At 36.4% G+C, this 14,424-nt stretch overlaps 1 protein-coding gene across 1 annotated transcript in view; it reads right to left on the bottom strand.

The window, feature by feature from the left end:
* The window catches only part of KCNH8 (potassium voltage-gated channel subfamily H member 8), a 380,589-nt gene that overhangs the window by 261,703 nt on the left and 104,462 nt on the right, over positions 1-14,424 (bottom strand). Inside the window, 1 exon segment of the mRNA NM_001261509.1 lies at positions 6,910-7,143. Coding sequence (NP_001248438.1) covers positions 6,910-7,143 — 234 coding nt within the window.

A 14,424-nucleotide genomic window follows, 5' to 3' on the forward strand; every position in this document is an offset into this window, starting at 1 on the left:
CACAGAAAGGAAACTTGTATTATCTCACTTATATATGGAATCATAAGGTGAAAAACAGATCAAACACATAAAGACAAAGAATAAAACAGTGGTTACCATTGGGGTGGGGAGAAGAATTTGGGGGGATGCAGTTCAAACGATAGAAAACAGCAAATATGCAGTATGAACAAGTTGAAAGATCTAATGTACAACAAGAAGACTATAGTTAATAATAGTGTGTTGTACTTGGGATTTTTGATAAGTGAGTAGATTATAGCTGCTCTTGCCACAGGGGTGGAAGTGGATAACTATGTGAGATAATGGATATGTTAATCTGTTCCACCCAGTAACCATTTTACTATATATACACATATCCTATAGTGTCATATATATCTATATAAAATATACACAATAATTTTTTTAAGTAAGTAATGTTTCTTACTGTAATTGTCTGTCGTGAATAGCTCATATTAAAAGAGGGAGGTCATGAAGAAATTTGCTTCCTTTTCACTTTTATCACGATTTGAAATCGTAAGACTGACTATGAATATACCCGATTCAGACAGCTTATGTGTACACTTGTGTGAACACAGCGTGTTGCCCAAAGAGCAGTATTAATACTTCTGGTGGTACACAAGATTATTTTAAGTGGAAAACATAAATATCTTACATTCGAATATGTACATATTAGTTAAAATGTGTATTTGAAGCTAAAATATGCAGCTAGCATATAAAACTTACCTTTAGACATGTTGGTGGATAAAATACCACCAGATCACCAGATGTTTCCCCATTTATTTCCCTTGCTCGCTCCCCTTTTCTCCTCTTACTATCTGTCGCGATTCCTCCTTCTTTTCCTCTACCCATCCCAATGCTAAAGAAGCCTCTTCAGCCCTCCCTATTTCCATACACCAGTTTTTGTTTATTCAACAGCTTAGTTCAGCTTGAAATTTGCTTGTAAACAGAGGTTCCCTCTTTGGAAATATTCTCCCTTTAAAAAAAGGCAGTTAATTATAAAAGAATTGGTTTTGTTTTAACAAGTGTGTGTGTGTTTGCGTATGCATGTGTAAACACACATACATATAGGCGTATATATATGTACTATATATATGTGTATGTATCCATATATCCATATCGCAATTGAAAACCTAACATGTTAAAAAGAATGGGCTTTTTGGGGCATTTTACTATGTCCTCAGATAATTAAATTTTAAAATGTAAAAATAAATAAATTGAAGCGCATCAATTTATAAATAAATCAATCTGTAAATAAAATAAGGAACAATGACTGGGGCAACAAATTGGGACCTGTTCATGACATAACATTTAGACCTGTGTTTAAGTCATTTTCTACATCAGAGTTTCCTCATCTGTAAATGGGAAATAACCCATATTTATTTGAAGGGTTACTGGGAAAATTAAATAAAATAACCTACATGCTGGTTGGCATAATAAAATTGATTAGGTCTATTATTACTTGGATTTCCAGTATACTTTTTACTTTTCTGATTTTAAAAAGCTTAAAACCAATGTTTTCATTTAATATTTATTTATGTTTGCCTTCTCTTTGAAATTAGTGATCCTGGTTTTGCATTCAGGGTAGTGGCTTAGTTTTCTTTTGCTTACAATTTATTTAAGTAAAATAAAACAGTGAATCAGAATAAAGACAAACATCAAATAAGTAATAGCTCAGGAGGTATACACACAGAAATGGCAAACCTTGATGGTGACGTGAGAATGAAAGCGTTTGTGAGTAAAGAGTTATCCACAACCTTATCAAAACCTAAGATTCTCTTTTAGATAGCTGTATTTCCCTTTTTACTATCTAGAAATAAAAATCATCATAATAAAACTTGCCTACCTACACACATTATTTTCAGATATATACACACACACACACACACACACAGAGAGAGAGAGAGAGAGAAACAGAAAATAAAAATGAAGTCATTTACTCTGATAATATATATCTCAACAAGAAATGCTCAGGTATGACCAACTAGAGCAGAAGATATAATAAAACAGTTGCATAATTGGACCAGTATGTAGAATCACTGCAAATGCTATGCCTCTGAGTGCAGAACACCTGAATATGTGCTTCATCAGACCAACAAGTGTTGTGAGCCACTAATAAGATTTTCTTACATGGTGAAATTCTGAACGTGATAAAGTTCAGTCTTCACTCACTTACACTATGGTTTTATTCTTGAAAATTCAGTGGGAAATAAATCCTTTCGAAAAGTACTCTGTATGTTAAGTTCAGGATTCAGGTAATTAGAAACCAGTGTTTCACCTCCTGGAAAGTCTGACTGGGCATTAGACAGTTATGCAAGAAACTGGACAATTCTTCAATTGCAAGATCATTCTACACATTACAGTATATTTAGCAACTCAATCTTGCCCAATAAATGACAAAAGCATTCTCCTAATTACTGAGTCAAAAACCTGCAGAGATTTGCAGACTTCCCCTGGGAGATGGCAGCATCTCCACCTCCACAGAGAATCAGTGGCTTAAGAGCAAGGACATTGAAGTCAAGCAAGAATGTTTATGCATTTGGGTTTTTTTATTTACTAGTTTGTAATCTTGGGCAAATGACTTAATTCCTAATCTATTCAATATAAATGTAACTAGACGTTTTAGGTTGAATTTTGTCTTCCCCAAAAGATATGTTGCAGTCTAATCCCCAGTACCTCAAAATGGGACCTTTTTGATGATAGGGTCTTTACAGAGGTAAGTTAAAAGGAGGTCACTAGAGTAGGACCAAATCCAATGTGACTGATGTCCTCATTTAAAAGGGAGAATGTAGACACAGACCATCACATAGGGAGACCTGTATGTAAAGGTGAAGGCAGAGATCTGGGTGACACTCTACAGGCCGAGGATCACGAAAGGTTTCCAGCAAGGCACCAGCAGCGAAGTGAGAGGCATGGGACAGATTCTTCCTCATATCCCTCAGAAGAAACCAACCCAGCTAACATCTAGATGGGCTACTAGCTTCCAGAACTATGAGATAACAGATTTCTGTTGTTTAAGTCACTCAGTTTGTGGTACTTTTTAATGGTAATCCTAACAAACTAATATACCACAATAATATTTTTTGCAAAATTGGCAATATTATCCTAAGAACAACCTTAAATCTTTGTTCTCTACATTTTTCTTTCCAGGAAACTGATGATATTGGACCTACTAATATGCAAATAGGTTGGAAAAAATAAGCTTTCTGTAGAGAGGATAGATATGTTAAGATAAACACATAAAAGCTAAGGCTGGTAGGTCCAATCATGATGGTCTTTCATGCTATTAGAGAAGACACAATTCGTTGATATTAAAGTTCTGCCAACAAGCTAGAGTGAGGAAGAAAACAAATAGGACATACATCTCAGCGTGTCCATTCTCAGCTTGAAGGATAACAAGAAAGAACAAGGAAAACCAGAGATGATCTCCCACTATGTGGTTTTATAGCTCTGAAGCACGGAGAAATTGTGTTGGATAGCTTTTCCCTATCACTTTTTCTGTAAGGTCAGGAGAGCAATCATAGCATTAAGGAACAAATAGGCAAAGCAGCACAATCACAGAATGTCAAAATGTATCTGGGTAGGATAAGATAAGCATCTGCTTTCTAAAGCATATTAAAAGAAAATGATCCTTGAAAAAAGGAAGGAGGACACTTTAAGTCATAAGCATATTTTTTAAAACCAGAAATCCAGACATATTTTAAAGTACCCATAGGCTAATAATCAATTTCAATTCCCTTCAGCAAGTATTTGCTAAGAAACTACCAACTGAACAACGCTGAAACCCCAGGCTCTAGGCACTGGGGATGTAGACGTGTGCCTTCAAAAGCTCACAACTGCATTTACAGGCAGAAATTTATATAAATAGTTATAATGCAGTATGATTAGCCTAGGGTAGACGGCAATTTTCAGTCTAGTAACTGGATCAATTAGTTTTCTTAGAATGTCAGACAATTCCCCATGGTGACTAGCTTAAAGGGAATTGGTGCCTTTAATGATTTCTACTCAAGTGTGTCTAAGGTTGCAGAGACATCTTATTAAAAAACTGGGCTCAAGAAATTCTTGCTCCCACCCTGTACGCCATACTTTCTACCTATCTAGCCTATAAGTCTCCATTGTTTGGTCCTGACACCTAGATTTGGATATTGTGAAGTGGCTTAAAAAGGAAAATACTCGTACAGATTTGGAGTGACCTACACAAGGCGCCTATCTTAAGAAGGACAAGTCTGCAGTCAGCGGATATTTGAGACAAAGGAAATCCTTTCCTCTTTGTTCCACCGGATGGCAGCTTTATCACTCCCTGCCAGTCTGCATTCTCAGCAACATCCTCCATTTTCTTTTATCTCAGGCCTCCTTTCAATGATTATGGTATAATTACATAGAGCTGGAATCCTTTTGTTTTATCATATTTGCTATGTAGGCCTTATGTATTGACACTGGGAAGGACACAATGGTCTGAACTGTGTTACCAATGCCAACGAATTGAGGTATCCTGTCCCAAAGAGATAGTCTCCAATACTTCATAACTACTGTATATCCAAAATTCACATCATCAGGGAATATCCTCCAAGGAAAAATAACTTACAAAAGGGGATGAAATTTCCATATGCAGGCTCTTCTTGACATTGATCTCAATACCTCAAAGTAATGAGAGTAAGATATAGAAGCCAGGGACGGTGCTAAGCGTCTACACTGTACAGGACAGCCTTCTACCACAAGAATTACTGGCCCAAAATATCAACAGTGGCAAGTCTGAGAAACCCTGAGTTAGAGTTTAATTTAAATATTGTTACACAAAGACCCCAAAATAAGTGACTCAAACAAGATAGAAATGCAACAAAACAAGATAGAAATTTTGTTGTCTGGAGCGGAAAGTGGATCTGTAAACATACCCAGGTTCCTTCTGTCTTGTTGCTCTGCATTTCATTATGTTATTGTCCTTGTCAAATGGTTGAAACTGGCTTTCCAGCCTTGTCTTAACTTTTTATTTTGAAGGGAAGGAGTAAACATTATTGTAATATTGTTATAATGAATAAAAGGTGGAACTATCTTTTTTTTTTAGAGCCAGTAAATAAACTTTAGCAACATCTTAGCCATTATTGTTTCTATTTCAAATATGCAATTCCTTTTCTTCTTTTAATTTAAGTTTATTTCATTTTAAGTTCCAGGATACATGTGCAGGATGTGCAGGTTTGTTACATAGGTAAACGTGTGCCATGGTGGTTTGCTGCACCTATCAGTGAAGCATTCCTCTTGAAAACCAGCAAAAGACAAGGATGCCCTCTCTTACCACTCCCATTCAACATAATATTGGAAGTTCTGGCCAGGGCAATCAGGCAAGAGAAAGAAATACAGGGTATTCAAATAGGAAAAAAGGATATCAACCTGCCTCTGTTTGCACATGACATGATCCTGTATCTAGAAAACTCCATTGTCTCAGCCCAAAAGTTTCTTAAGCTGTCCTAACTTTTTAACATATGCATATTAGTTTGCTTGGGCTGCCATAAGAAAATAACATGGACTAGGTAGCTTAAACAATAGAAATTTATTTTATCGCAGCTCTGGAAGCTTGATGTCCAAGATCACAGGGCTGACAGGTTTGGTTTCTCCTAAGGCCTCTCTTCTTGGCTTGCAGACAGCTGCCTTCCTGCTGCATTTTCATGTGGTCTTTCTTTTGTGCACACCCTCAGTGCCTCTTCTGCTTCCCATGAGGACTCTAGTCATATTGGATTAGGTCCCCACCCTGAGGGCCTCATTTAACACTAATTATCTTTTTAAAGGCCCTATCTCCAAATACAATCATTTGGGGGTTATGACTTCAATATATGTACTTTCTAGGGCACAGTTCTGTCCACACCATGGGAAAGGGAAAGGAGATAAATTAGAGAACAAACAATTTCCCTTTCAGATGTTTTACCCAGAGATTGCACAAAATATTCCTTCTCATATATCTTGGCCTAAAACTTAGTCACAAGCGCAACCTAATTACAAATAAGACTGGGAAATATTTTTTCTAGTTTGGTAGCCATGCACTAGCTAAAACTCAGAGGATTATGTTACTACAAGGGAAAAGGAAAGCTATTAAAGAAAAAATGAGAATTTTGGATACTGATAAAATATTAGTTTGCTCTAATTTTTGATCTAGCATTTCTCCCATTTCTCTCTCTTTAATTTACCTGAAGTACCAGGGCCCATTTGCTAATGATATGTATTCCTACATAGAACCCAAGGACTGCGGACACTTTACACACCCCTAGATCCTCTTTCATTTAAAAGAGAGTCACAAAACTGCAGCCACAAGAAAATACCTAGTATTTCTCAGGGGCAGTTTGAAGCCCAGGAAAATTTACTCTAACATGAGATGCTATGTGTCTCCTGTTTTGTGTTTAGAATTTAAGAGAATAGTGAGAAAGACTCTGTGGCTAGGTAACTGGAAAAGAAAATGCATATGCCGATTTTTTTTTTTTAACTGACTTCCTTTTTTGCAGGGAACACGCGGATCTCTGTGTTTAATGACTGGAATTGAGATGTAGCTCTTTAAGGCATAAAATTTGGGAAAAACTCCTGGATAAAAGTTGTTAATACACAAACAACTATTATACAGAACATATATTTTAAGAATTACCAAAATATAATAGTAACATACTTTATTTTAACATATATTAACTCAGTTAATATATGTTAACTATTCGTTGACATTGAATAGTTATAATTCTAATTCAAAATTTCTAGGCAGTTTATGCTACTAATGGTAAAAACAAGGCTATCATCCAAGTCATTTGTGAAACTTCTATAACAGGCTGCATGTATATGAAATGCCATTAAGCCTTAATGGAGTTGTGGAGCAATTACTAGGTTGAAAGAAGACAGCCTTTCAAACTACTCTCCAGTGAGCACCAAAGAAAGCCAACTCACCATTTTTCTTGTAGAACATAATTTCTCCTTTGAATTCTGTTTTCTCCTCCAGTGACTTTTCTATTTGAAGCATCAGTTGCTCATTGGTTTCAACCCCAAATAAGAACTTGCAGCTACAACTCTTCTGCATGACTTCAGTTCGGGCAAATCCAGCAAGCTCGCAGAAGCCATCGGAACAGTAGACTATAGGGAAACCCTTAGCCACCTGGGCATTGGCGAGGATGAAGTTGCTATCTATAGAAAAACAAGGAGAAGATACTCAGCAACTAGCTAAGTATGAGAATTTATACACAATTCCTGTATAAATGACCAGCATATGTGTTTAGCTAACTGCCAAAAGGCACGTTCTGATGTGCAGCAGTGGAAAAGAGACACTCCAAAACATAAAATGGACTTGACCAGCAGAAGCATGCACTAAGTTCTGACTTAGGCTTGCATTTTGAAACACACTGTGGAAGAAACATACGTGTTCACTGGTCTGCTTTGTGGCACCTACCATCTAGTTGGCAGTAAGGGATGATGCTTTTGATCATGGCTTCTGGCTTCATATACTGAATCTGCCATGTAATGTATAGGTGAACTTGAAAAAGTTACTCAAGAACTCTAAACCTCAATTTCCTTAGATCTGCTTTCCCCAAAAGCAAATCCTGAGACTAAGATTTGAGCATAATTAGTTTATTTGGGAGGTGATTCCAGGAAGAAAGCAAGTAGTAAATTGAGATAGGGAAGAGATGAAAGAAAATAAAGAGTAAGTTAAAAAGGGGTTCACTGCTGTAGGCAAAATATATGGGTCCTGAAATAATTGTGAGGAGTACAACTAAAGGTTGTCACACAAAGGGAAGAGAAAGCAGAAGTATTTACCCACTAATGTCCACACATAATTGGTTAAAGTTCACTCCTGGGATGTCAATATGTTGGCACTTCTGACCTACCCACTTGAGCTAAGTGCACTCTCCAAAGATCACTCTGGCAGAAAGATGCCAGAAAACAGTGGCATATAAGGAAATGGTCTGGATACGATCTCCAAGTGAGTCAAGGTGACATTGGCAGGGCAATGACCGGTATGCTACAATAATAATAATGTTATTTACTTCATAGGTGAGTTGTAGGAATTAATGAGATCATGCATATTATGTGCTTAGTGAAGTGTCTGGCACAAACAACTACTTAATAAAAAATTATTGTTAAGAGTGCTATTCAGGCTACACGTGGTGGCTCACACCTGTAATTCCAGCACTTTGGGAGGCCGAGGTAGGTGGATCACGAGGTCAGGAGTTCAAAACCAGCCTGGCCAACATGGTGAAACCCCATCTCTACTAAAAATACAAAAATTAGCCGAGCGTGGTCGTGGGCCCCTGTAATCCCAGATACTCGGGAGGCTGAGACAGGAGAATTGCTTGAAACCGGAAGGTGAAGGTTGCAGTGAGTCAACATTGTGCCACTGCACTCCAGCCTGGGCAACAAGAGTGAAACTCGATCTCAAAAAGAAAAAAAAAAAAAGAGTGCTATTCACATATTTATGGTTATAATATTAACACAAAAGACTTAGAGGACAATCAAAATAGTAAACTATTAAGTAATATTAAGTGCTTAGAAATAACTCCTGGGGAAGAGACAGTCAATATTCAGAGAAGGTTTCCATGGGATAAATTTTTTGAGATTTAATTTGAATATAATGTCAACAGGGAGAAAAGAAAAGATGCATATTGGAGATGGGGTTTAAGATAAGGCATTCATAAAATGTGTTGGTGGGTGACTTTTAGGGTCACTATGAATGAATTAGATACTATTATCAAATTAATCATTCATACATGAAACAAATGTTGGACACTGGTATACCAACAGTGTTAGAGACTGGGATTTTAAAGATAAAGATAAAAATGGAAAAACTACAGTATAAGCTGTTAATTTGTTAAAAAGCAAGATTCAGTATAGTATGTTATTATATGAGCTATTTATCTGAAATAAATATATATATATGCATATGTGTATGCATACCAAACATGAAATGTTTTTGTATACCTAAAAATAAATGGAATCTGGTAATTGTGTTGTCTCTAGAGAGAGTAACTATAGGCAGAGGTAGGAAAACACTTATTTTTCCCATACACCCTACTGTACCTTTTGAATTTCATCCCACATGCTTTATATATTGCCTATTCACAAAACAGTAAGTTTAAACGAGGTTTGCAGCGGACAGACTATCTTTCCTGCCATGCGAAAGAAGGTACTCCAGCTACTTCTTGATGGCCAGCAGGAGAAGCACTGAAAATCTTTTCCATTTGTTTCTCCATTTCCTTTTAAGCTTTTGTTGTTTGTTTCCAAACATGGTCCACCATCGGCTGGCAAAACCAAATCCACTCTACTCAGCTTTGCTCCAATCAGCGCCTAACCCCAGAGTACCAACTGTAGTGTAAGCATCAGCATCCCGCCTCCACCCAGCTGGCTTTTCTGCCTTCCCAGCCACTCTCTCCCTCTGAAAGCATGAGCTAGAGACACACACTGAGAAACTCCCATTATACATTGTTTTGAAGCCACAGGAGTGAATTACATTACCCTAGACTCATAATTAATTCTTTCACACGTTGCTGAATCACTTATTGACTATACATTGTATGTTGGACTTTGTTTCAGATGTGGATGTAAAAAGTTCATTAGATGTGGTCCCAGTCCTTAACAATCACATAGTCATAAACCTGTGGGAGTCTCCAGAAGGGGGTACCCTCCTACTGGGGGTTGTAGTCTAAGTCTCATCAACTCGGCACAGCTTTGGGTCCCTTTAACAATAGTGTGTGTCTCTCCTCAACTCCATTTTGAAATTTTGGCTGGAAGATTACTTAGAAAATGTAAATACATAGCATTGACAAAGTACTAAACATCTTAAAAAAAGCTTTTAATGCACTTTCAGAAGCCATTTTTCAGTTGACTGCTGACATGTTTATTAACTTTCTATTATACGATAATACTAGGTAACACAATTTTACCAGATGGCAAGTCCTGGGGTGAGGTGTTTAAAGAAGAATAAGCATGATCTCTAGCTCTAAGACATTGTAATTTAATTAAAGAAATGCATGTACATAAATAACACTAAAACACATCATATAAGTACCAAATCAGTGGTACACAAATAATAGGTACTACTAGAGTTGAGAGATCAAACATCTTGGGCTTTGAAATGATTAGGTTGGAATAAGACAAAAATAGATCAAGATGGCCTATCATAAGTCCTAGAATGTTAGAAGCAGATGCTTGGATGAAGTAGGTTCAGAGAATGAATAAGGAAACAAGAATTGCAGGCGGAATACACATTGCATTTTATCCTAAAGTCTAGTTCTTAAACTATTTATATAGATACAATAGCTTTCTTTGTTAGTATTTGTCTAGCATATCTTTTCCTATATTCCTATTTTCAGGGACTTATGTTTTAGTTGTATCTTGCACATGGCATATATCAAGTTTTTTTTAAGTATAATAGAAAAATACATTCTTCAACCTAAGATTCATATATTTACTTTTATTATTATAATTATATTACATTGGATTTTTTACCAACTTAATTTTTGCATTCTCTTCACTATGCTTTGTCATTTTGTCTTTTCTATTTTTCTTTTTTTGAAAGAAAGGTTGGAGTGCAGTAACACAATCACAGCTCGCTGTAGCCTCAATTGATTGATCGATCCTCCCACCTCAACCACTAGAGTAGCTGGGATTAAAGGCACACACTACCACACAGATTCTTCTCTATACAGATTATACATTAAAAATTCACACCTGGCTAATTTTTGTAGAGATGGAGTTTTGTCATGTTGCCCAGCTTGGTTTTGTATCCTGAGCTCAAGTGATTCACTCACCTTGGCCTTGCTGGTTTACAGGCATGAGACACCATACCCAGCTTGCCTTTGCCACTTTAAAAAATTAGGAAATATGGGATACCCCGTAAAGATTGTGTAATATTATTAAACAATAATAAATACATGTAGATCATGCATGCAGTGAAAACCCCTGTGTATACCATACGAATTGTATTTCCTTCCTTCCCCAAAGAAGAAGCTCATAATTTGAATTTTTGTAATAATCACTCACATTTATGTAGTTTTCACCCCTTACTTATGTATCCTCATGCAACATAGTGCCTATTTTTAAATATTCAGGACATATTTAATGATACTTCATTTGGTATACTTCTTAGTTACTTGCTTCATTTATTAATTTCCTTAGCATCTTTATAATTGTTTATAAATATAAGAAAAGACCAGTCCTTCAGAGCTGCAACAAACTTTTGACAAAAGATGCTGAAGGATTCACCAAGTTGACTGATCTGTGTGTTTCAATTAAGGATTGTAGTGTCTTTGAGGTGGTTCATTCTTTCCACAAATATACTGCAAAAACAAAGGAAAAAATAAAGGCATGTATTTGGTCTTTTCTGTTTATATTTAGCACTTGTCCTCGATATGTAATTGCATTTCAATTCTAAAGAGAATTTAGTGGCAGCCTGAGCTTCATAAAGCTCAGTGTACCAGCTACATGAATGGTCCTTACATTTGGGAAAGTAGCCTGTCTTGCCCAGCTATCTACCTGGAAACATATGCTTTTCTGAATCCCAGTCCTGGAATCCCTAAAGAAGAAACATGACATTTACTTTAGAATTACATAAAACAAAGCCACTGCCATAATACTTACGGGCTCATCATGGGTATATCACTATCCACACATATGCTAAGGGTATTTAACCTTTTAAGAAATCAATTATGCATATGCGATATGCATCTAAATGCCACACGGCTTTTCTCTGCTTGTTTCTAGGTCATTTTTGTATATATATTCAGTTTGAAAGTGACGGTAAACAGTAAGATATAAATGTACTTATACACGAGGTAGTTGACTATTTCTCTAAATGCTTTCTTAGCAAAAAGCTTTCATGAATCTTCAGAGAGAATCTCATGATTGGTAAACATCCAGGTCACTGAGTCTGATCTAATATACAGCACCACTTTCCCCTTCAAATGAAGATGTACTGTTTATTGTTAACTTCTTAAGCCCAAAGAGAAGGGGGTAGGAATGGGAAGGTATAAAAGATGAAAATAAAAAAGAGAGAAGAACATAAACATTGATCCACTATTAGCGTCTTTCATCTTTGTACTTGTCCCACTTTTCAGAGAACACAGACCTAGAGAACTTTAGTTTCCTGTCTAAGATCCAATGCTGGAGATTAAAACTCAGTCTATGTGACTTATTTTACTATGCCATGCATTCTGTAAAGAAGTGACTTGCTCCCTACTAGCAGGAGAAATGGGCAAATTGTAGAAAAATGTTTTTACCTATTTCAGTCTCCATAAAACCCAAAGACACGGATTTTTCTCTATACAGATTATACGTTAAAAATTCATTGATGACATCTCCTAAGCCAGTCTGGATGTGTTAGCAAACTCTATGTCACTTCCTAATTTCATGCAGAAAATCTGTATTTCAGAAATAGGACAGTAACTTCTGTGGTCTCAAAATGTTTTGCATACAGCCACTCTGGAGTCTCATAGGCGGCACAGAAATGTCGTTTCTACTCAAATAATCTGGTCTCTAATCTCACATGCTTTTAATGTATTTCGCAGTACTTCAAAAAGTTTCCCACTGAAATATCCTCCTACTGGCCAATAAATCTGTATTCCACAGGGCCTAGAAGCATACTCCTAAGCCTGATATTATTTTCAAATCTTACGTTTAACTTAAAAATTCATCAGAATTTTTCATTATACCCTTTCATAAATTATTGCTTGTTGTAGTGTTATTTTGTTTTGATATGGGCCTGTAAAACTTTTAATTCAATTGAAACTTTGAAAGGTTGTGCTGTTTCTACTATGACTTGTGCATATCATTTAGTATACTACTACATAATTTAGGTTTGAGAATCACAGCTTTAAGTAGAATAGTGTGTGCTCAAGAAGATTAGGTAGATAGAAACCATTCTCCCTTTGTAGCGTCAAATATTTAAAAATAACCATCTCAGCACCGAGCGAAGTAACTCTCCATATGGCAGATCCCTGGAGTCATTCAAAGCAATGGGGTCATTGATACACACTGACTTGGCATCATACAGAAACCTGTATTCTCTTGGCTCTTTCTGCCAATTATGCAGAAATTGAGACATTTATAGTTCAAATCTTTATTTCTGAAGAGTATTTTTGATATTGGTTCTCTTTTTAAAAAGAAACCTTGTATTGGGTTAGCAAGTACTCGTAGTAACATACGCTGTTGACAAGGAAGGTAGACAAATGTAAGTCCTCCATTCTTCACTTTCCTGCATAGAGCAAGAAACAAACAGGAACTTTTGACATCATTTTGGGAGTTGCCCCCCATGCTTTCAGAATTACCTTTACATACAGGTTCAACAAAGACAACGTTTATATCCCTTGTGATATTGAATACAGTCATTTCTGGAGACTACTTTGTATAGGAAGATAGAATATTAATGTTTATGACTTTAAAATATTTAAATGATCTTTGTACTTCATATTGATTTCAGGGAGCTTAACTGGATCATTTCCAAGTATGATAGCGTCTTTATTAGATTAATAGTATAGGCTCCAAGCTAAAGTTTACAGCATGCCTTCTGCCAAAATTTAGGAGGTTATATTCATTTGGTAACTTTTCTAACCTTGTTTAAACAGCAGATTAAAAATTTGTAAAAAAGATTTCTCATAGTCCTTGTAATTTATACATCATCCAGTATCAGGCTTCATATTACTATGTTTCATTCTTCAATTATGGTTTGATTTTTTCAATACTGAATAGATTATCACTTAAGACAAAGATTGGAAGAAAGCTTTGTAACAATGCAAAGCTCAAAGCTGGAATTCTAGTGCTGAGGTAGTAGTAGAAGGCAGAAAACTGCATCTGTTTATGAGACTATCTTGCTCCCTTCAGTCCAATAAACAAACAAACAGAGAGACAAACAGAAACAAATGTCCTTCACAACCTTGCCATTGGGTGCATGGTCCTGGGCCAGCAACATCAGCCTCAGGAGGTGGAAATTCAGAATCTTAAGTTTCACTCCAGACCCACTAAATCTTAACCCACATTTTAACAAGATTCATGTACACATTAAAGTTTGAGATGATTCTTTAGAATAGCACTGGAAAGATCTACAAGAACCTAGTGACAGTAAATGATTGAAGGAAAGTAACTATATGGCTGAAGATAAAAAAACAAGAGAGACTTATTTTCATTGTATACCCACTTTAACTTTTGAATTTTCTGTCATATGCATGTCATACATACTCAAAAATATCTTCTTGGCCAGGCACAGTGACTCATGCCTGTAATCTCAGCACTTTGGGAGGCCGAGTCAGGCAGATCATGAGATCAAGAGATCGAGACCATCCTGGCCAACATGTTGAAACTCTGTCTCTATTAAAAATACAAAATTTAGCTAGGCATGGTGGCGTGTGCCTGTAGTCCCAGCTACTCAGGAGGCTGAGGCAGGAGAATCGCTTGAACCTGGGAGGCAGAGGTTGCAATGAG

This window comes from Macaca mulatta, chromosome 2, assembly GCF_049350105.2.
Source record: "Macaca mulatta isolate MMU2019108-1 chromosome 2, T2T-MMU8v2.0, whole genome shotgun sequence".
Lineage (NCBI taxonomy): Eukaryota > Metazoa > Chordata > Mammalia > Primates > Cercopithecidae > Macaca > Macaca mulatta.